Source organism: Salarias fasciatus, chromosome 12, assembly GCF_902148845.1.
Source record: "Salarias fasciatus chromosome 12, fSalaFa1.1, whole genome shotgun sequence".
In the NCBI taxonomy this organism is placed as follows: Eukaryota; Metazoa; Chordata; class Actinopteri; order Blenniiformes; family Blenniidae; genus Salarias; species Salarias fasciatus.
This window is the reverse complement of record NC_043756.1, coordinates 2,361,898-2,384,738: the sequence shown is the minus strand read 5'-3', so window position 1 is coordinate 2,384,738 and position 22,841 is coordinate 2,361,898. Positions and strand designations below refer to the sequence as shown.

The 22,841-nt window shown below is 47.5% G+C and overlaps 1 protein-coding gene across 1 annotated transcript; it reads left to right on the top strand.

Moving 5' to 3' along the window:
* The first annotated feature begins 269 nt into the window (after nucleotides 1-269).
* Nucleotides 270-22,540, top strand: LOC115398411 (beta-ureidopropionase-like). Its single transcript, XM_030105151.1, has 10 exons — nucleotides 270-407; nucleotides 11,319-11,490; nucleotides 11,632-11,719; nucleotides 11,793-11,887; nucleotides 11,953-12,111; nucleotides 12,293-12,462; nucleotides 12,532-12,613; nucleotides 13,474-13,516; nucleotides 13,757-13,911; nucleotides 20,799-22,540. Exons 1-10 carry the CDS (start codon nucleotides 304-306, stop codon nucleotides 20,880-20,882), a joined length of 1,152 nt encoding a protein of 383 aa, XP_029961011.1. The 5' UTR covers nucleotides 270-303; the 3' UTR covers nucleotides 20,883-22,540.
* The last annotated feature ends 301 nt before the right edge of the window (nucleotides 22,541-22,841 follow it).

Genomic DNA, 22,841 nt, shown 5'->3' with positions numbered 1-22,841 from the left:
AGAAGGAAATTATTTATCCCCTCATCTCTGCTTACAGACTAACATTAGAAAAACATCATATTTGGAGTATAGATGTGTTGGAAGTACTTCTGAATGAATATTCAAACTACCATGGAAAATTCAGAGTTAGTGTGAAACACTGACAGAGTAAACGTGATCATGGAGGAGGGACAGAAACCCAGGCCAACCAGTGACCAGCTCTTTAACAACCGCTGATCGTTACATAAAAGGGAAAGTGGTGAAAGAGGAGAGTCTGGGCTCTGCTGCTGCTGTGAAGCTGCAAAACACCAAAACACTGCAGAAATGTCGGCGTGTGAGTTTGAGTCGCTGGAGAAAAGTCTGGAGTCTCATCTGCCTGAAACAGAGCTGAGGGAGGTCAGACGCATCTTGTTCGGGAAGGAGACACAGTGAGTGGAACTTATTGAAAAACAGATCTCCAGATGGCAGTTTCTCCCTCTGAGGTTGTGTGTCCTGGGTTTTCTGTCCCTCAGATTAGCCTTGCAGGTTGACACCTGCCACTGCATGCTGTCAGACCCGGACTGTCTCTCTGTCACCAGCATTGTGCTCATGCTCAGTGGCTACTGGCCCAGTTTACATGGTGTTTTTTCAATCCGATTTAAAACAATTGTGTTAAACGCATCTGTATATGTGGACTGCATACACAGTCACGATGAATTCTCGTTTACAATGACCCTGGTGAAGCGGATTATAACGTAGCAGTCCTCAGCGCCTAGCAGAGGGTTTTATCTCCTGGAAATCTGCATACATAATGTTCTTACATCTCCATGAGACGTTGCTCAAAGCGCGGCCACTCCCCCGGCCGGTGTTGAGCACTGGGGCTCTGCTTCGCCTGCCGATGTTTCCAATTAAAGCTCGTGTCTGGAGTTTCAGTTTGTTTCCCAATGTATGTATCATTTTTTTAACAGAGCTTAAATGTGTCAGTCTGGTTCGATACTATAATATTAGCATAAAGCAATATAAAAATGCCGCCCCGCTCACCTCGGATATATCCACTGTCTGCTGAACATCCACCGTAAACAGCTAAACATGTAGGATGCTGTAGGACTCAGAGGCTCTCATTTTCAGCCCACGTGTAATGAGTGTGCATAATTAAAGGGGCGTGGCTTGGTTGCTCACGAAAGCAGAGGGAGGGCGGAACCTTGAGACGTTGGATTAAAAAAACTCTCATTTTTTCAAAACTCCGGACACGAGCTTTAACTGGTGTCCGTGTTAACTTTTGAAAAACCGACAGAAACTTGTAGTTCTAGAAAATGTTGGTTATCCACACTTACAGTGATTTTACAAATTTAGAGTCTTTTGTGGGTCTTATTTGAACATCTACTGTTAGATGGTGTATGCGCACCACCGTCACTCATCAACAAGGGAACCAGTTAATCCATAACACCGGCAGGGCAGTCACTTGTCGTCTGCTACGGAGCTCTTTGAACAACTCGCTGTTGTGTGATTTGTGGTCATCTCGGCTCTCCAGTCTTTGTTCTCTCGGGATTTTTATTTAAAACGTGTTTTTTTTTTTCACCGTTTTTGTCACCGTCGAGTTGTTCTGCTTGTTTTCGAATTTCCTGCTTCCCGTTTACTGGGCATGTCATCACGTCACTACGTACCAGGAAACGCATGCGCGGAACAAAATTCCCCCATTTAAATCTGCTCAGTTGTCAGGCAGCGTTTACATGAGACACGGAGTGGATCATCGATTGGTGTACACCACCTCGTACAGTCGGCTCCGAAATACAATCTCCTCCGAGTGAAGCGGATCCACTTGGGCATTTATATGACACATTTACAATCTGCTTCACCCTACTATCTGATTATACGGGGCCCATGTAAACTGGCCAGTGATTTCAGCCACACGGTTGCAGAAACTGGAGAAGACCTGGAGAAGTCTGCAAGTCCAGACTGAGGGTTTTTTTTGTTTTTGTTTTTTTTTCTGTTGTGCCCAGAAAAAAAAGAAAAAACAAGAAGAAAAGGATTTGTAACCTGTGGATAGCAACTATATCTCCACTGAAGTGGCATTAAAGAGAATAAAATGAACTACCTACAAAGAAATCAGATTACACAGCCACAGATTTCATGCTACACTATGTAAAAAAACCCCAAAACAAAACAAAAAACTATATTTTCAGATCTCACTGCAGACAGATTTTTTTTTTTTTTTGGTAAATCATATTCAGCCCATGAATGCCTTGCTGCTGAATAATTGCTCTACGGATGGACTTCTACCACTTCAACAGGACCTCCACACACACACACACACACACACGCACACACACACGCACAGATAACCTTTCATCTTTCTAAACACTGAGGAGTTAATATAAACTCAAAGTTAAATTTGGTTTCTGTGACCAAGGAGACTACTAGACGCAACTACAGTTCTAAGAGCGTGTGCGTGCCCACCTTATTTGTTGGAGTGATTTCTGAATCTGTAACTACGAGTTCTACTTCATGTGGTGTTCAGCCTGCCCACAGTCTTCGCTATTGGTAACCTCCTTTGGCACCAGCCGGACACTGAGACAGATCTAAAGAGTTGCTGCGGCAATCATGCCCGGGCGCTGGCACACGCCCTGCCCCGCTCCATGCCAATATAATCGGGATGGCTCCCCAAAATCCCCCTTCTTCAAATCAGCCCAGGAGAAAGAGAAGCAGTCCAGCTGGGCTTGCAGGTAGGTGAGCACGCACACACTCGTAGAACTGTAGTTACGTCTAGTTACTATTATTTCTACTTCGTGTGGTGCTTAGCCCACCTACGGGCTTCGCTATTGGTAACCTATCAAGGTGGAGGCCGTAGGGATAAATGTACCCCCAGCTGGACAGACTGACAAGATTGGCGCGGAAGAGGAAGCAGGCAGGCCGTACGCCCAGTACAACCACACCAAGCCCCCAAGACACTGATGTCAAGCACCCTCGACTGAGGCGCTGACCGTACCTGTGTCCAAGCATACCCGTGACACAATGTCAACGGAACGCGCATACACCGGTCAAGACTGCCAGAGTCACACCGGTATGCAGCCAGAACCTACGCCGCAGCCTGAATTCCCCCAAGGGAAAACAGCAGCCGGCCAGGCAAACACTGTCCACTTAAGCGACAGGACCCCTGTCCCCGCTTAAGACAGACACAGCCACAGAGTCTGTGCACATATCCAACAGATAGGAGCACACAAAAGTGGACGCAGAAGACCAGGAAGCAGTCTGGCAGAGGTCACCCACAGTGACACCTCTGCACAGAGCCGCCGATGCGGATACACCTCGTGTGGAGTGGGCCCGAACCACAGCCGGCGTTGGGTGGGTCCGTGTCTCATAAGTCGCCGTAATAGCCCCACTAACCCAGTGGGCAAGGCGCCGGGACAACAGCAGGGCCCCATGACCCCTGGCTCCATATCCAAATAGGGAACGTGAGCTGGGTTTAGACCGTCGTGAGACAGGTTAGTTTTACCCTACTGATGATGTGTTGTTGCAATAGTAATCCTGCTCAGTACTCTGTCCGTAGTGCAGAAACTAGCTTTACGCTTAACATAAGAACGCAGAGCCCTGACCGGACACAGCAACCGCAGCCGTGGTTTGTCCACTGATGAACCAGACGAGGTGCAAAGCGCCCTAATCCGGATCACTCTCGAACAAAAGTCCAAAGTGATGACCTTGGGGTGAAAGGCCAGGTTGGGCCAGAGATGAAGCAATCCACCGTCCTGGCTGAAGGACAAGCAGGAGGAGTGGACCAAAAGGGCGCAGAGATCCCTAACCCTTTTGGCAAAAGCAAAGGCCAAAAGGCGGGCAGCCTTAAAGGACAGAAAGTGTCGTGCTCTGAGAGAGGGCAAGTGAATTCTGCCCATAGCCGAATCTCCACCACCTTGTGATGCAGAGGAGGGGATCTGGTCCCCCCCTTTCTGTTCAGGTAGGCCACCACCGTGGTGTTGTCTGACCTGACCAAAACATGTTTTCCCAGCAGTCTGGGCTGGAAATAAAGCAGCACCTTCTGCACCGCAGTCATTTCCCATTGAAGCCCATTGAAGTGAGTGGGCGTGGTCTCCCAGACACACCCCATTGCGGAGTGGTCTAGAATGCCGCCCCAACCAGCAAGTGACGCATTCGTGAACACCTCGATGTGGTGCGAGACGCAGCCCATGGGGACTCCCTGCTGGAGATGATCCCGGTTCAACCAGAAGGCGAGGTCCTCCCACGCCTGCGGCGGAATTGAGACCTTCCTGTGCCTGTCCCGCACTGAAAATAGGCGGAGGCGACTGAACCATCTCTGGAGTCTGTGCATGTGAAGGACACCCAGGCGCACCACGGGGTGGCCGCAGCCATCATCCCCAGAACGGCCCTTCCCTGGTGGACCTGTACCGCTGGTGACGCAGTCAGGGCCCGCAGGAGGGACAGGAATGAGCTCTGCCTTCCCTTGGAGAGGCGAGTCGTCATGATCACTGCGTCCAGCTCCAGGCCCAGGTACATGGTCTGCTGGGCAGGGAGAAGCGCACTCTTGTCTTCTTTCACCGCGAACCCCAGACGTGTGACGTGGAGGAGAACTTGGGCCGTGTGTTCCACGGCCTCCTGACGAGAGGACGCCAGTACCAGCCAGTCGTCGATGTAGGTGAGAATCCTCAGACCACGACGATGGAGGGGCTCCAGCGCAGCCTCGATGCATTTGGAAAAAGTGCGCGGAGCGAGGGAATAGCCGAAAGGGAGGCGGTCGTACTGAAAACACCGGTCAAACCTGAGGAACTTCTTGTGCCTCATCAAAATGGGGATATGGAAATAGACGTTCCTGAAGTTGATAGACGTCATTCAGTCCCCGGGATGGATGCTTTCCAGGAGGTGTTTGACCGTCAGCATGCGGAACCTCCTGGTGGCCACGTGAATGTTGAGGACGTGTAAGTCCAGATTGAGTTTTACTCCCCCTTGTTTCTTGGGACCAGGAAATAAGGGGAGTAGAAGCCTGAGTGTGTCTCCTCCATGCTCAACGCCATTATTGTGCCCCGGCGTAGGAGTGAAGACACCTCCTCCATAAGCGCGGCTGTCCCCAAGGACAAACAAGCCACGTGCGGAGGATCCCAAAGAAAGGAGGAGGACGGCTTGCAAATTGAAGGGCGTAACCACCCTTCAGCATCCTGGACAACCAGGATGAGAGCAGACCCAGCATTTCCTGCCATGCGTGAAAGTGAAGCGTCAGCGGTTGAACTGCGTTCATGTCCAGGAGCCCCGGCCTGCCCGCCCTCTTGGAACAGAGGTGGGGGGCCCGTCACAAAAGGGCTGCGTGCGGTGTGGATCAGGAGGCGGCGGGGAAGCCAGCCGCTCGGCCGGTCCCCGGTGCCCCACAGCAGCCGAAGCAGGTGAGGGGGACGTGGTCCGAAGCCACATCAGGCCACCGACCCCACTGATAACCCTTGGCAGCGGGAAGGCAGCACCAAGCTGTCCCACTACAGGAGGATGTCAGTCACAATGCCGGCAACGTCAAATTCCTCCCCACTCTTATCGTGAACCTGTCGGAGGAGGGCCGGTGAGAGGCACAGGGAAAGGACGCTCAGTGCTCCTAGCTGGTAAACGGGCAGGCAGCGCGATCGGGGGGGGGGGGCATAACACAGCCCTGTGGAAAACAGTCTGGGATGCTTGTAAACGGTCGTTGCGTCACCAGAGGTGCCCCTCTTCTGCATCCTGCTTGTGCCGGCGGTCAAGCGCGCTGCCACCGCCGGAGCAGATGTGAGAGCAGCCACATCAGGTGCAATACACCTCAACAGTGTGAGCACAATGCGAGGGGCTGAAACGATCACGTATGGGTTGGCTGCAGTGGAGAGAGGAGAGGCCACGGCAGCGCTCAGCACGCCCTGTAGTGCGAGCGCAGTGTGGTGCAAGAAATTGTGCACTTTGGGCCCTGGGACGCTCAACCGCGGCCACAGCATCCCTGGCAACCCAGGCGCTCCGCGTCGTACAACGGCAAGACACCACAGGTGCGGTGGCCGTCGGGAAAATGGCGAGGCCACAGCCGGGCTCAGCACAGCCCTGCTGTGCGAGTGCATTGTGACGCCAGGAATTGCACTCATTAGAGGTCCCGGGATGCTTGGGCACAGCCACAGTGTCCCTGGCAGCCCTGTTGCTCAGCGTCTCACGTCGATAGGTGACCACAGTTGGAGTGGCCGCCGTGGAGGAAAAGAGGCCACAGCCCTGCTCAGCATGCCCCTGCAATAAGAGCATGGCGTGATGTGAGGAATTGTGCTCTTTAGAGGGCCCGGGACGCTTGGGCGCGGCCACAGCAACCCCGGCGGTCCTGGCACTCTGCATCTCATGACAGCAGTGAGTAAACATGAAATTTTCCCCGGCTCCGCCGCGAGCCCGGCACCTCTGTAGCGTGAGCACGATCAGTTGGTGCAAATAGGATTGCTCTTTAGTGATGTAACGGGCCTGACGGCCTATTACATATATTGCGGTAGAGGAGCGAGGGGGAGGAGGCCTCCGTGACACCGGAGCCTCATTCCATTTGGCGCCTTCAGCACCCAGGGGAGGCTACGGTGAACAGAGCTGCGAGACACTCCCCCGGTTCGCGGTTTGGAAGCGGGAGACATGGCTCCCATGAAGGTAGCCCAACGCTCCACTTCTTCCAGTGGGAAGAAGAAGGCAGGCCGAACAGGAAGCACACTGATCTCGAGGGTTATCTCAGAAGCAGCAGTCGTGTCGGTCCCTCTCGTGCAGCGAGAGGGACCGACATGTCTTGCAGCTGCGGCAGGTGAAGAGCCTGACGCCGGATGGCGACTCGATTCGGGCCGGCTTGTCCATCTTTGTCTTTGTCTTTAGAAGACCTATATCATGCAAAATCCACTTTTTTAGGGATTTTAGCATGCCCCAAAGTTAAATTCCCTTTCAAACCACCCCCAAAATGTTATTTGCCTTCTTCCACGCATGTCTGAGTAATCTCTTTCACTCTGCTGCTCTCTACAGCAGCCCCTCCCTTCGGGTAGAAAACAGCTCGTTTGAAAGTCTTCAAACCGAAGTACGTCACAAAAGTTGAACTCCTCCCCACCACTCTTCTCCCACCCCACCCCAGCGCAGACAACACGCCCACTCTCCTCTGACCAGCAGCAGCTGATTCGCTTTTTCCACTGAGGAAAACCCCCCCCGCAGGTCCTCGGCAATCAGCGTTGCTGCTTTTTGTAGCTCTGATTACAGATATAAACTTTAACCATCGTCTGAAAGCAACAATCAAGCAAGAGCAAGAGTCTGAAGGGTCTGCGCTTGGTGAGTTTCTAACTGGAAAAGATGTTTTCACGTGTGTTTGTGTGTAGAGAAGCTAAAGCTAAAGAGCTAAAACTAACCCTTAGAGAAGCTAACGTAGCTCCGATTGGTTGAAGTAGCTGTCAGTCAAAGTCTACGGGGGGGGGGGGGGGGGGGGGGGGGGGGGGGGGGGAAGGCGTGATTTTCAGTGAAATGGAGCGTTCACTCTTCCGAGTTTCAGAATTAACCTCAGAAATCCTTTATTTAACACAAAATGACTTTTCCTTAGCGCCAAAAATAAACTATTACCGTGTTAATGCCAATAATAGGGTTTGGACGAGCTAAAAAAGCATGATACAGGCTAGGGCTGTCATGATATCAAATTTTCTCTTCACGATTATCATGGGCAAAAAATATCACGATAACGATATTATTACGATATCAGCAAAAAATGAACAAATAATGCTACAAACATTCAGATTCATCTTCAATTTTAATTTTGTTTGTTTTCTGTCTTTTTCTGTCTTTTTCTGTCTTTTTCTGTCCCAGATGAATTACATTCAGAATACCTGTCAAATGAGGTGTTGAAACAATATGAGAACAGTAACTGTACAACTGTATACCAAAAGTGGAGTTACACTTAACTAATTAAAATCTGATGAACTGATTAACAGAGGATCCACAGCAGAGCAGAGGCGTCATTTACGTCGGGTTGGTGGGTTCTGAAAACCTACGGGCCCTGTTGGGGCCTGTACCACCACCACACTGCCGAGGATTTTTGTTTGTTTGTTTGTTTGTTTAAATCCGAGGCGGAATGAGCAGCAGCTGCTTCTCTCCAGCCAGAGGCGCCGCTACTGGCTAGGGCCCCGAGCTGAAGGGGGCCCCGAGGGACGGCTGACATCAGTCAATTTCAATGACAAATTTAAGGCGCTACACGAGACGCTGCAACGACAACGAGTCGAAAATCCCCTGCATGGGGCCCTTTTCCGAGTACTCACCAGTAGTTAAGGGGGCCGGCGGAGAAGACGGCGAATATCAGCGACACAACTTGAAACCCCCCGGACACATTACAATGACACGTCTGGAACCTACCTAATGGGGCCCCACTACTACCCGGCTTGCATCAAAGTGCAGTCAGTGTTGCTAAACACACTTTTTTCGGGTTAGGATAGAGCGTCTCGCTGTCGTTGTCGGCCACCGCCGACATGTTTAGTTCATTCGTGACGCTCGCTAACTGGGAGCCACGCTAGCTAGGAGCCGTGCGGCTACCGCTGCTCTGCTGTGTTTATATGTGAGGGGAGGGGGAGGGGGGGGGGTATGGAGATAATTTTGTGTCTTTATTATTCAATCAATCAAAAAAGGTTTTGCAAACAAAAAAGAGAGTTGAGACCAAAAAACATAAAGTTGCAATCAAAAAATAAAAGTTCAATCAATAGAATAAATCTGAGAACAAAATTATTTAAGTGGCAACCCCACCAAATTTTTTTGACATCAAAACAGAAAAAAACTTTGGTTTTGAATTGTGAAGTTTTGCTTGCAAGCTCAAAAGTTTTGGTTTTGAATTAAAAAGTTTTGGTTGCAAATTCAAAAGTTTTGGTTACGAATCCAAAAGTTTTGGTTGCGAATCCAAAAGTTTTGCTTGCGAATCCAAAAGTTTTGCTTGCGAATCTGACTGAACCCAATGGGCGGGGCCAACACTAGTGGAAGAGAGAAGAGCTCCTATTGGTCGCTTTGACCTCGCTCCTCCACCGCCTGTCTCCGCGCTGTTGCTGCTGCTTCCGCATTGGTAAAGGCCGTAGATATTACAGGATTATTGGCAGTATCCATGCCCGAACCATGGGCCGAATTTGTCCCGGTTTTTCTCCTCCGAATGATGCCAAAGGTCTGATTGTCAGGAGTATGTAAATGAGTTCGGGTCCGATCTTCCTGTAGTGTGCGGTGTGTTCCGAGAGGTTTTTTTTTTTTTTTTTTTTTCCAATCGGAGCCGCTCGGGAGGCATTGGAAGCCGAGATCGTAGATAATTAACATGTTTAATATTTCCGTTCGCAAATCCTGTGGTGTGCGGTGCCCTGCTAGACGATCAGCTCAGAGCCGACCTGTCCACACCCTCAGAATAAAGCTCTCCGATTGGCCGAACAGTTCCGTTTTGCTGAGGTGTTGAAAAAAAAAATCCCCTCTCAGCTGTCAGAGCTGGAGACATGAATATATGTCTTTGAAATATATTCACTATATGACAGTGAAACAGAAAAGCTCAGTAGTGCAGAAAACGAGAGGTTATTCCTCAATAACTGTATCGCTCCTGGATGAACTGTATTCCATTCAGACCCAAACCCAGATCTGGTTCACTCATCTGCATCTCGCCAGTCCTGCAATAATCCAAATGTTTCAATTCATCTCCATTATTAACCATCACGAAAGAATTGCAAAAACAACTTTCTGAGGACTTGGACGTATAATGAAACTTTTTCCTAATCAATGCATTTTAATTCTGGTCTAAACCATTCAATCTGGGGACAAAAAAATGATGATTTTTTTAAAAAGTAGCTTGTCCGTCACAGATTGCGATAACTTATTTCTATACTGTTTCTCTCTGGAGTGAAACGTAAAAAAAAGAAATAAACACACATGAATGAGCTAAATTATTATCAAATACGGGGTAAATGATAAGAAAATGATGTCACGTATTTTCCCCTCGTCTATACTGGAACATTTAAACTTTCTGACAGTAAACACTCCGTGCTGCGCGCGCACGGGGGGGGGGGGGGGGGGGGGGGTGCTCTGAAAGAACGGAGCCGATATGAATGAATGACGTGAGGGAATAAGCTTATTATTAATAGTGGAGATGAATGTAAACACAGGACTGAAGGGAAAACGCTCAAAATCAAGTTTGACTCCGCGAGATTTTGAAGAGCGAGGAGCCGATTCTCTAATGAAGAATCTTCTAGTGTGTTCCACAGGACACCACACGCTAGAAGATCAGGAGAGGAAGATCTGGTGCGATCTGTCCTCTGTTGTCTTCCAGTGTGTGGTCTCTGAATCGGGGAAGATTGAAAAAAGCCTGCAATGTCTACTGGCCTTTACCAATGCGGAAGCAGCAGTAACAGCGCGGAGACAGGCGGTGGAGGAGCGAGGTCAAAGCGACCAATAGGAGCTCTTCTCTCTTCCACTAGTGTTGGCCCCGCCCATTGGGTTCAGTCAGATTCGCAAGCAAAACTTTTGGATTCGCAACCAAAACTTTTGAATTTGCAACCAAAACTTTTTAATTCAAAACCAAAACTTTTGAGCTTGCAAGCAAAACTTCACAATTCAAAACCAAAGTTTTTTTCTGTTTGATGTCAAAAAAATTTGGTGGGGTTGCCACTTAAATAATTTTGTTCTCAGATTTATTCTATTTGATTGAACTTTTATTTTTTGATTGCAACTTTATGTTTTTTGGTCTCAACTCTCTTTTTTGTTTGCAAAACCTTTTTTGATTGATTGAATAATAAAGACACAAAATTATCTCCATAGGGGGGGGCTGCAGGAGGGAGACGAAGCAGGACGGAAGAACAGGAGCAGATTTTGAAAAAACACTTCAACACGTTTCAAGTGGCACTAGATCCTCTATATGATATTATCATGTGCGCATTTTGAACACGATATTGAATTTTCATTTTTTAATACCACGATTATCGTCAATACCGGTGTACAGCGACAGCCCTAATACAGACCCTTTAATCGAGGAATGATCTTATCTCAGGCTGAGAAAGAAGAAGACAGATTTTGGGGAGCGGGGCAGGGTGTGTGCCAGCGCCCGGGCAGGATTGGTGCGGCAACTGCTTTAATCTGTCTCAGTGTCTGGCTGGTGCCAAAGGAGGTTAATAATAGCGAAGCCCGTAGGTTGGCTAAACACCACACGAAGTAGAACTCGTAGTTACAGATTCAGAAATCACTCCAACAAATCATCCAGTAATACTTAAAATCAATGAAAATTACTTTTTTGTTCATAACTCTGCTCCTACTCATGAACAATGAGACAGAAATTCTTCAGATTTCTTTAAATTCACAGTGTAGATGTGCTGCCGTGTGTGTGAAGCAGTGATCGTCTGTCTCCCGTCTGACAGGAAGCTGGACCTGCCGGTCGCTGCAGTGCAGGCAGCTTCTGAGCGTGACTTTGAGCTGAAGGGTTACCGGTTCGATGCCATTCAGGAGCAACTCAGGCCGCCCCGGAGGATCCGGGTGGGACTTGTCCAGAATCGCATCGTGCTGCCCACCGACGCCCCCGTCCTGGACCAGGTCAGGACTTTAACTCAGGGGCCCTGACACCTCATGATTCTGAATTCAGAGTTTCGGTTTGAAAAAAAAAATCTCGACTGTATGAACCTCATGAACACAAATTCACAAACAATCATATTCATGTTCCCCCTCCTTTGACAGGTGAGCGCTTTGCACAGCAGAATAGCTGAGATTGTGGAGGCAGCGGCCATGTGTGACGTCAACATCATCTGCTTCCAGGAGTTCTGGAGTAAGTCTGTTCCTCAGTCATCAGGCAGATCCACAAACATGATCCATCTGAGAAAAACCCTCTGTGCTCTCAGCCATGCCGTTTGCTTTCTGTACCCGGGAGAAGAACCCGTGGATGGAGTTTGCGGAATCGGCCGAGGAGGGCAGCACCACTCGGTTCTGCCAGGAGGTGAGAGATTCTGCTGCTTCCTGCAGCTTTGATGTGACTCTGAAGCTCTGCGGTTGTGTCGACAGCTGGCCAGAAAGTACAACATGGTGATCATTTCTCCAATCCTGGAGAGAGAGGAGCTGCACAGCACTGTGTGGAACACAGCCGTGGTGATTTCCAACTCTGGGACTGTGCTCGGAAAGAGCCGCAAGAACCACGTTACCAGAGTCGGGGATTTTAACGAGGTTGGTGGGGGGGATGGGAATCATTGATGATGAATTCAAGTTCAACTGAGCTTATTTGGTTTCCTTCACAGAAAATACACTTTGCTTCCACACAAACCACAGAAAGAATGACATCTCAGTATCTGTGGGCAGCATGTGGAGGCAGAGAAGCCAGATGTTCACTGTGTTCCAATCCTTACAGTCTACATACTACATGGAGGGCGACACCGGCCACACGGTGTTCCAGACACAGTTTGGGAGGATAGCTGTGAACATCTGCTACGGCCGCCACCATCCCCTCAACTGGTTCATGTACAGCATGAACGGAGCAGAGATCATCTTCAACCCGTCGGCCACCGTCGGAGATCTGAGGTGAGGAGGAGGCGAGGGAGGTGAACCCGCCGGCTGGATGTTAGTGTGACTGTCTTCTCTCCCTCGCAGTGAGCCCATGTGGCCAATCGAGGCCAGAAATGCAGCAATAGCCAACCACTGCTTCACCTGTGCCATCAATCGCGTTGGGACGGTAAGTTCACCGCCTTTAACAAACATGTCTGATCACTGATAGTATGAAAAAAAAATCAGGCAATAAAGATGTGCTCAATGTATTACGGGTAATTAAAAACGTATCTGAAATACTGGGCTGAATTCCTGTTAGCTGATTATTACCAACCAAAAGGACCAGTGGGGTTCCTCAAGGCTCCATTCTTGGACTTCTGTTTCACGCCTCTGTGCTTCACTCAAATTCCAGAATAATATATTTCTAATCATTCCAATGAAGATGAGGACAAAACTGGATATTGGTGTCACCATGTGACTGAATAATGCTGTTTTCCACCATGTCTTTTCGAAGGCCTCCCTTGAAAAAGAGGTTCTTAATCTCAATGGGACCTTCCTGGTTAAATAAAGGTTAAATAAAAATAAAAGATGAAAAAAATGTGACTGAATCATGCCGTTTTCCAGAGCCTGAATGGCTCAGAAGTACCTGCTGTTTGTAGAATTAAAATTCTATTTGAATATCGAAATTATTCGATATTTTCTGTCTTGTACTGTCTCAGTTTTGACTTGACGGCTCTTCTCCCAGACCTAGACTGTTTTTTATTTCATTCTTGCTGTGCTTGACTTGCAGCATTGCAACAAACTGGAACACGATGACTTAGTTCTTCATAAAAAGTGACATTGTGATAATTTCTGAATCTCGATCAGGCAGCTGGAACGCGGCACGATCATTTACCAGGACAGCCGTCTTTGAACTGTTTATCTCTGGTTGCTTCATCTTTCTTAAACCTGTTCATTAAAACTGTTCAGTTGATGGGAACCTTCATTCCTGTGAGATACTTTGGAATGTTCTGTGTTGGAATAAGTACAAGACTAATCTTCCTGCAGGAGCACTTCAAGAGTGAATTCACATCTGGCGATGGAAAGAAAGGTAAGAGATGTTCATGAATTTAAATTTATGTAACTGACCTTACGAGTGCATCTTAATCTGCGTTAATTTGGATATTTGTAAAGACCTGGAAGTCTCTGCTGTGGCTACTCTACTTCCAGGCATTTTAACTAGAAATCCATCAAGAAATCTCGTCACACTTGGACGTTTTTTTGGTTCTTGGCGTCTTTAAACTACAGTAAGCTGCTCAGGACTGCGCTCGGCTCTCCTGTCTCTCTGCAGCTCATCATGACTTGGGACATTTCTACGGCTCCAGCTATGTGGCTGCTCCTGACGGCAGCCGCACGCCGGGCCTGTCCAGGACCCGGGACGGACTCCTGGTGGCAGAGATGGATCTCAACCTCAACCGACAACTCTGCGACAAGTGGACCTTCAAGGTACGTTCTCCAGAAGGTCACTTTGAACCATTAAATCTGTGGCACTTTCATTTACTCTATTCAAGATCAGATTAAGAGTGAATTGTTAAAAAATGAGCATCCATTACTGGATCCATGTCACATTTTAGCTCGTCTGAACACTCTAATATGTCCCCTTTCTTAAGGGGAAGAACTGTGTTTATTCTTGTTCACTCCTAATTTTCTCACTCTGAAGTCAGAACTTTCTCATTCTCAAGTTACTCAGAGTTGGAATATTCCATCCATTCATCCATCCTTCTTCCACTGCTTATCCGGGGCCGGGTCGCGGGGGCAGCACTCTCAGCAGAGATACCCAGACTTCCCTGTCCCCAGACTCTTCCTCCAGCTCTTCCATTAGGATCCCAAGGCGTTCCCAGGCCACCTGAGACATAGTGTCTCCAGCATGTCCTTGGTCTTCCCCAGGGTCTCCTCCCAGTGGGACATGCCCGGAACACCTCCCCAAAAAGGTGTCCAGGAGGCATCCTAAACAGATGCCCGAGCCACATCAGCTGGCCCCTCTTGATGTGGAGGAGTAGCGGCTCTACTCCGAGCTCCTCCCTGGTGACTGAGCTCCTCACCCTGTTTCTAAGGGAGTCCAGCCACCCTACGGAGGAAGCTCATTTCAGCCACTTGTATCCGGGATCTTGTCCTTTCAGTCATGACCCAAAGCTCATGACCATAGGTGAGGGTAGGGATGTAGATTGACCAGTAAATCGAGAGCTTCGCCTTTCGGCTTAGCTCCCTCTTCACCACAATGGACCGATATAGTGCATCACTGCAGCCGCTGCACTGATCCACCTGTAAATCTCATGATCCACCCGTCCCCCACTCGTGAACAAAGCCCCAAGATATTTCAACTCTTCCACTTGAGCCAGAGTCTCTCCACCAACCTGGAGGGGGCAAGCCACCCTCTTACAATCGAGGACCATGGCTTCGGATTTGGAGGTGCTGATCCTCATCCCTGTCGTTTCACACTCGGCTGCAAACCGCCCCAGTGCATTCGATGGAGCCAACAGGACAACTTCATCTGCAAAAAGCAAACATGAGCACCTAGAAATTCCATTCATAAAGATTGTGAACAGAACCAGTGACAAAGGGCAGCCCTGCCGGTGTCCAACATGCATCAGGAACAAGTCCGACTTACTGCCAGCAGTGCATACCAGACTCCTACTCTGCTCATACAGAGACCGGACGGCCCTTAACAAGGGGCCCCAGACTCTGTATTCCCAAACCCCCCCCCCCCCTCCCCGCCACAAGACGCCACCTGGGACGCGGTTGAACACTTTCTCCAAGTCCACAAAACATATGTGAACTGCTCAGGCGAACCCCCACGAATAGGGTGACCACCTCCAAAAAGAGAAAAAGTGGGACAGCTGGCATGTTTTGGAGGGACAAGGCGGGATGGACAAAACCATCTGTAAAGTCTGACCATACACTTCACAATTAAGACCACAAGACCAGTAAAACAATATTTAGTATGTAGCCTATATATTGTCAGGAAACATCACACAGAGTTAAGTAACAAATGTGTTTTACTTACTTGAAACTTATATTAACGCATTAGTTCAATTCAATTCAGCTTTATTTATGAAGTGCCAATTACAACATAGTCGTTTCTAGACACTTTTGCAGAGAAAACCTAACAGATCCACACGAGTAGCTCAGTTGGTGGGGCGACAGTAGCTCAGTTGGTAGAGCGGGTCGTCTTATAACCGGAAGGTTGGCGGTTCGATCCCCGCTCCCGCAGGCGTAAAACTGGCGCTGTGTCCTTGGGCAAGACACTTCACCCACCTTGCCTAGTCTAGTATCTAGTCTAGTATGAAAGTTGTGAGAGTGAATGGTTGGTGGTGGTCGGAGGGGCCGATGGTGCAGATTGGCAGCCTCGCTTGCCGTCAGCCTGCCCCAGGGCAGCTGTGGCTACAATAGTAGCTTACCACCACCGAGTATGGTGTGAAAGGGTGACGTGATATTGCAGTATGTGTGCAGTGTGATATTGCCTCTGAAGACTGTTCAGGTAATGGGAATGAGAATGGCCTCTTAAATTAAAAATGTCCACGGCAACCAAACATAAAATCAAACATAAAAAAAGCATGCATATAAAACAAATGTAAAAACACAGCAAAAGAGGTCCATAGTCCCACACAATAACCACCAGGCCTATATGCGCTTCCAATATACCCCAGCGCACCGTGTGAAAATCTTGGCTTGAATGAAATGCCAGTGCAAAAAAAAAAAAAAAAAAATATATATATATATATATATCAGCATAAAATCTCATGCTTGGGCATAGCCATGTTTAACTGTAATGTCAAAGGTTGAACCAAAAGTCTGACTTTTCTCTGAATAGGTCAACTTCTTGCAGCGCTGTGGAGAGGCTCGAGGGCACATTTCTGAAACAGAAGAAACAACAGCCAACAAATATTAGCACTATTAGATACATAGACAATAAAAACACGCTTATTTGACCATTTAAATACATAAATATATGACTCTCACCTTATTTCTTCTTGAATTTATACTTTTTGTTCGACCTCACAGCCTCCAGTAAGGTCCTCTCTTTCACTGTATAGCTGTAGAACTCTGAGCAACAATAGGCAAAGTTGCTCTTTACTTGAATTTCGCTCTTGATGAGCTCCACAGAGCAACGGTTCCTTTGGTCAGTCCATGCTTCAGTCATCAAGGAGAACACTCTTTTCACAACTGCATTGGTTACAGGGATGCTGAAGAGAAAGGATCCAAGTGCAGTCAAATTTGGTGTCTTTGTGTTCTTGAGGAATAATGACCATTTCTCCACAACTGGGACTGTTCCTTTTGCGATCTCCTGCTGGCGTGGCAGTGTTACACAGTACTCCTCATATAGTTCATCCATGTCCAGTTTATCCTGTATTTGAAGGACATTCACTGCATCACAGAGGTGGGAAAATGTGAACTCCCTGTTCAGTTCCAAGACTGCCACATGCTTGTGAAAATTGCTGTCTGAGAAGTCATACCATTTTTGTAGGTAGATGAGTGAAGCATCATAGAAGGAGCAAAAATCCTCCTTGATCGCTGCTGCTTTACTGTCTGGAAACTGCTGGAGAAGTGCACTGGTCTCTGTTCCAAAGAAGGAGTCCACCTGTCTCTGCTGGGGCTTTCTCTGAAGTGTGGACCTGATGTCATAGAGCTCACACACTGTCCTGTCATCACTTTCCAACTGCAGGGTAACATCATGGAATATCTTCAATGCATTGTGGAGGAAGGACAGATATGCCTGCAACTCAATTGGTTGCCCCTCGCTGTCTTGATCCTTCTTAAACAGCTTCCACAGCACCTTTGGGCATTGCTCTCCTCCAAGAGATAAGAAGTAAGCCTTCACAGCAGGCCAGCAGGTATGCAGCCTTGTGACAGCTGGCCATGTACTGAGCCATCTTGTGGACACATGATTCAGTAAGGCATGGTGTTCTTCTTCAACAAATGCAAAGATGTTTTTTAGCTCCTCAGTGCGCTTGGATGATGAAGGAAAATGACTGAAAATCTTGTTCACTACATTTTCAATGCCTATGTCCAGTCTGTCTCCAGCATACTTTGCACAGTTATGCACTATGTGAGCCATGCAGTTGGCCTTGACAATCTTGGCATTATCTGCTTTCAACTTCTGATAAACAGAATTGCACTTGCCATAGTTAACACTAGCGTTATCAGCTGTGTATGCAGAGATCATATCAAGTTGGATGCCATTCTCTTTTAGTTTATTTGTTATTTGCTTGTGAATGGATCCAGATGCCTCCTCGCTGTCCTCATAAAAGTCAAGAACTTTGTTTTGTAGACCCAGCTCTGGCGTCCAATATCTTACTGCCAGTGGGAAAAGCTTGGCGCTGCCGTGATTTGAGGCATCTGAGGCCACTGAGAAAAACGGTGTGAGCTGGGGCTTGTCATGTATGCTAATTGGGGATGTCAATTCACTCAAACATTTTCCAACTGACAAAGGGGCGAGGGCATGTGTTACAATGCAAGCACTCTTTGTGCGGCCACATGAATTTTTTTTGGCAATGTCTGAGTCCGGGTAAATGACAGGAGCAGGCTTATTGCTGCAGTCTGTGGACCGGTATGAGTGTCCATGCTTCACTGAGTGATACACGCTGCTAACTTCAGCTGCTGTTACCTTATCAGATACACTGTCATGCTTTGGTCTCAATAAAAACAACTGCATCGATTTCGATGTCTCTTGCTGTCGTACCTTTTTTTGATGAGAGTCACGTCCTCCATGGCGTTTGACATCATTTTCTCCACCGTGAGCAACAGAGAAGCTGCTGCTGCATAGGTAACAGAAGGCTTTGTTGGGCTCGTCAGTTGGTCTTACCCAGCTGTGTGAAGATGTCCATTCCTTTTTTGAAACAGCACTTTCTCTTTTTGGATTGTGGTCCACTCATCATTTCATTTACAACTTATCCACCGACTGCCACTCTACTTTCCTCACTCTGACTCCCTCCTGTGTTTGTTTGGGGTGTATACATTTGACGTAGAACGTACTTTAAAATGCAGCCTATTGGACGGACGTCATCGTTGTCTCCTGCAACCATTGGTCGAAATGAAATGCTCCCCACTAGTGCAGATCAGAGCATAGAACTAGAGGTATAGACCAGCTCTGGGTTGGTTAATTTTTATTTTTTAGCCAATGAATGGAAAAGCGGGACATTGTCCTGATATGCGTGACGTGGGACAAACACTGAAATAGCGGGACAAAACAGCATTAAACGGGACAGGTGGTCACCCTACCCACGAACCCTCGAGCACCCTATGGAGAGTGTAGAGTTAGTCCAGGGTTCCATGACCAGGATGAAAACCGCATTGTTCCTCCTGGATCCGAGATTCGACTATCGGTCGAATCTTCCTCTCCAGTACCCTGGAATAGACTTTCCCAGGGAGGCTGAGGAGTGTGATCCCCCTATAGTTGGAGCACATCCTCCGATCCCCCTTTTTAAACAGGGGGACCATCACCCCGGTCTGCCAATCCAGAGGCACCGTTCCCGACCGCCACGGGATGATGTAGAGACGTGTCAACCAAGACAGTCCCTGCACATCCAGAGACTTAAGGTGCTCGGGGTGAATCTCACCCACCCCCGGTGCCTTGCCACTGAGGAGCTTACCAACCACCTCGGTGACTTCGGCTTGAGTGATGGACGAGTCCACCTCTGAGACCTCAGTCCTCCTCTGAGACCTCAGCCTCTGCTTCCTCCATGGAAGACGTGGCGACGGGATTGAGGAGGTCCTCGAAGTATTCCACCTCCACTGTAAACAGTGTTAGTAGAGACCTGCTTTCCCCTCCTGAGGCGCCGGACGGTTTGCCAAAATTTCTTCGAGGCTGACCGGTAGTCCTCCTCCATGTCCTCCTGAACTCCTCCCAGACCCGAGTTTTTGCCTCCACAACCACTCGGGCTGCAGTTCGCTTGGCCTGCCAGTACCTGTCAGCTGCTTCTGGGGTCCCACAAGCCAACAAGACTTGATAGGACTCCTTCTTCAGCTTGACGGCAGCCCTTACTTCCGGTGTCCACCACCGGGTTCGGGGGCTACCGCCATGACAGGCACCGGAGACCTTACGACCACAGCTCCGGGCAGCTGGTTCGACGATGAAGGTGGAGAACATGGTCCACTGGGACTCAATGTCCCCAGCCTCCCTTGGGACATGAGAGAAGCTCTCCCGGAGGTGGGAGTTGAAAACCCTGCTGACAGAAGGTTCCACCAGATGTTCCCAGCAAACCCTCACAACGTGTTTGGGTCTGCCAAGTCTGTCCGGTTTCTTCCTCTGCCAGCGAATCCAACTCACCACCAGGTGGTGATCGGTCGACAGCTCTGCTCCTCTCTTCACCTGAGTGTCCAAGACAGGAAGTCAGAGGTCAGATGACACGACAACAAAGTCGATCATCGACTCCAGACCTAGGGTGTCCTGGTGCCAAGTGCACTTATGGACACCCCTGTGCTTGAACATGGCATTTGTTATGGACAAACTGTGGCTAGCACAAAAGTCCAATAAAAGAACACCACTTGGGTTCAGATCAGATAGGCCGATCCAATCACCCCCGTCCAGGTCTCACTGCTGCTGCTGCCCATGTAGGCGTTGAAGTCCCCCAGTAGAACCATGGAGTCCCCAGTTGGAGCACTGTCCAGCACCCCTCCCAGGGAGTCCAAGAAGGCCGGGTACTCTGTCCTGCTGTTCAGCCCGTAAGCCGAGACAACAGCGAGGCGCCTATCTCCGACCCGAAGGCACAGAGATGCGACCCTCACGTTCACTGGGATGAACTCCAACATATGGCGGCTGAGCTGTGGGGCTATAAGAAAATCCAATAATTTCTGGATTATTCCATCACTTTGAGTGATGCTGATGCTTATGTAGCAATCCAACAAAAACCTAACCAAATGAAGTGTTTAGAAATGTTCTAATGGTAAAATAGAACCACCAGTTCTCAGGCGTGAAGAATAATCCATATGCATTTATCTCTAAACTTAATTTGCACATGTCAAATCAAACTCTGCCTGAATATTTTCATTCATTTTGCTTTAATCACATCTTCCAGTGAATTTAAACTAAACATCCAGCCTTTAAATATAAACTCTCGCATCGATTTATACTTCAGTTGCTGCTTAAATTCTGATTAATTCTCAACAATTACAAGGAAGAAACCCACACCTTCTGTTAAACCTATACAATTAAATAAAAGTTATTCTTTGTTATAGTGGAAATGCAGTGTAATTCTTGTGTAAACTGCCTCCCTGTCTCTATTAAAGCGACACCACTTGAGGAACTTGTGTGTTTGAGACGGTCATATCTTGAACTTTAATCTGTGAATCCTAACTGGACTTGTTTGTAATTTTAACGCTGCTTCTCTGTGCAGATGACTGGACGCTACGCTGAATACGCCCAGAAGCTCACAGAGGCCGTCAGACACGACTTCAAGCCCAAAATAGTCAAGGAGTAAATACAAACCATCCACAGAGAGAAATGTTCCTGTCTGCAGGCAACGTTAGGAAGTCCCCGCACCATCTAGTGGAACAACGTGGTATTACAAGACTTTGAGTTGGCTAGTTTGTAAATTTCTGACATTTCTCTGCTGGATTTTGATTATTTTTTGACTGAAATGTAACAAAACAAACCCTTCAGGAAGAAAGACGTCAAAGCTTTTTAGCTACATGTTGAGGTGGTCACCACTTCCTTTAAAGATTTTAGCTGCTTCTGCACGCCCAGAGTCTGCGTGCAGAAGCAGTGTTTGATTCCTCGGTGACTCATGAGGTAGGCCAGGTCAGTCGTCCACACGCTCTCTGTGAGCTTCGGATCCCAGCATGCTCTGTGAAACTCCTCATCACCAACGGGGTGGACGTACCAGTACCATCAGACAAACTGTCAATCCGGGACGGACTACAACACAGCCATCACGCTTCACTGTCGTCAAACAGAAAGGGATGGGACAGGTTGCTTTCATCTGTCACATACTGTGTTGAATTTTTAAAAACACACTGACACCACATCCAAGCAGTAACAAGGTAGTTTAGTGCCAAAGTGCAGCTTAGATATGAAACAGCTATACCTGTGAAAACTCTAAGATGACAATGATCAGAGGTCTGTGGGCTCATAGAGGAGAAAACAGACACCAAGCAACAACAGAAATACACAAAAAGACCATGAAGTGGCATGAAAAGAGTGGAAAAACAGAATAAACACAGAACAGCACAACATAGTAACAGCAAAATACACAATGGCCCCAAAGAGGAGCAAACTAACAATAATCACTACAAACTAACAGATTCAGTCCACTGAAATGACCAGTAAATCACATGATACAATGGCAAAACGACAAAATAGTGAGGAAGAAGGAAAATCCCAGCAGATACCAGAAAAAATAAAAAAAATAACTACTATTCCACAACAGATTATAGCTCCTACTTCACAGATTCAATCTCAGCACTGAATGTGCAGTATGAAGATTTGTTTCGATCAAAGATGATGCAGATGATGTGTTTTTAGCAACTTGTCCTCTGTGATTTCTTCTCTCGCCTGAAGCTTCGGGAAGTTAGGATCCAGTTTTTTACTCTCATACGTTTCAGCCTTGATTCTAAGAGTTTCTAGACCTTCAGCCTTCATATTGTCAAAAAAGCTCTAATTTATGTTGCGTTCAAGAAGTTAAAGAAAATGCAACTAACCCTTCATAGAGCATAAAGTAAAGCTGATCATGCAGATCACAGAATCACATCTCTTGCACAGTCGCACATTTCACCACTTCTGCAATAAAAGAATGTAGCTGAGCTTTACTTTATGGAGTTCTACTGTCCTACAATACAGTGAGTTGTACTCTAAAAAGTTCACAAATATGACATTATCAGATGTATCATTGAAATAGGGGAGCAAACGTCTAACCTGAAGTTTGTTGAATCTTATTGTAAGTGTCTGAAATGTTCAGTCTTCTCACATCAGTCTGAACTACAGCTTTACGTCCTTGTTAATGCCAAGCAAGGCCGCAGCAACTGATTCACTCATGAAAATATTTAAAAGAAAAAGGAAAAATAAAATCTACAACTTGGTTTTACTTGGTGTTTGATGAAACGTGTTTTGGCCGAGCTGCTGATCTTCACTTTTCCAGGACATGAGTGACATTGTGGATAAACACCGTGTTCAAAGTTATTTACCACTGTCATTAAAAAATAAGAAGCCATAACAGTTTCTTAAGCTTTCCAATCCAAACTGTTGAGTTTTTTGTATCTCAAAAGAGAATCCTGCAGAAATGCTTGATTATTGCAGCATGCATTCCTTATCTTCTTCTTCTTTTTCTTCTTCTTCTTTTTGCACAGTAAGCTGTATTAGAAATCAAAAATGCAGAACTGAAAAAGTTTAAACTACAGTAAAGTTTCGAACTCTAACATTAGAAAAACATCATTTTTGGAGT

Coding starts and splice junctions, on each gene's coding strand:
- LOC115398411 (XM_030105151.1), top strand. CDS start 304: ATGTCGGCGTGTGAGTTTGAGTCGCTGGAGAAAAGTCTGGAGTCTCAT. Junction 12,463..12,531: donor GCCACCGTCGGAGATCTGAG/GTGAGGAGGAGG, acceptor TCTCCCTCGCAG/TGAGCCCATGTGGCCAATCG. Junction 12,614..13,473: donor CCATCAATCGCGTTGGGACG/GTAAGTTCACCG, acceptor ATCTTCCTGCAG/GAGCACTTCAAGAGTGAATT.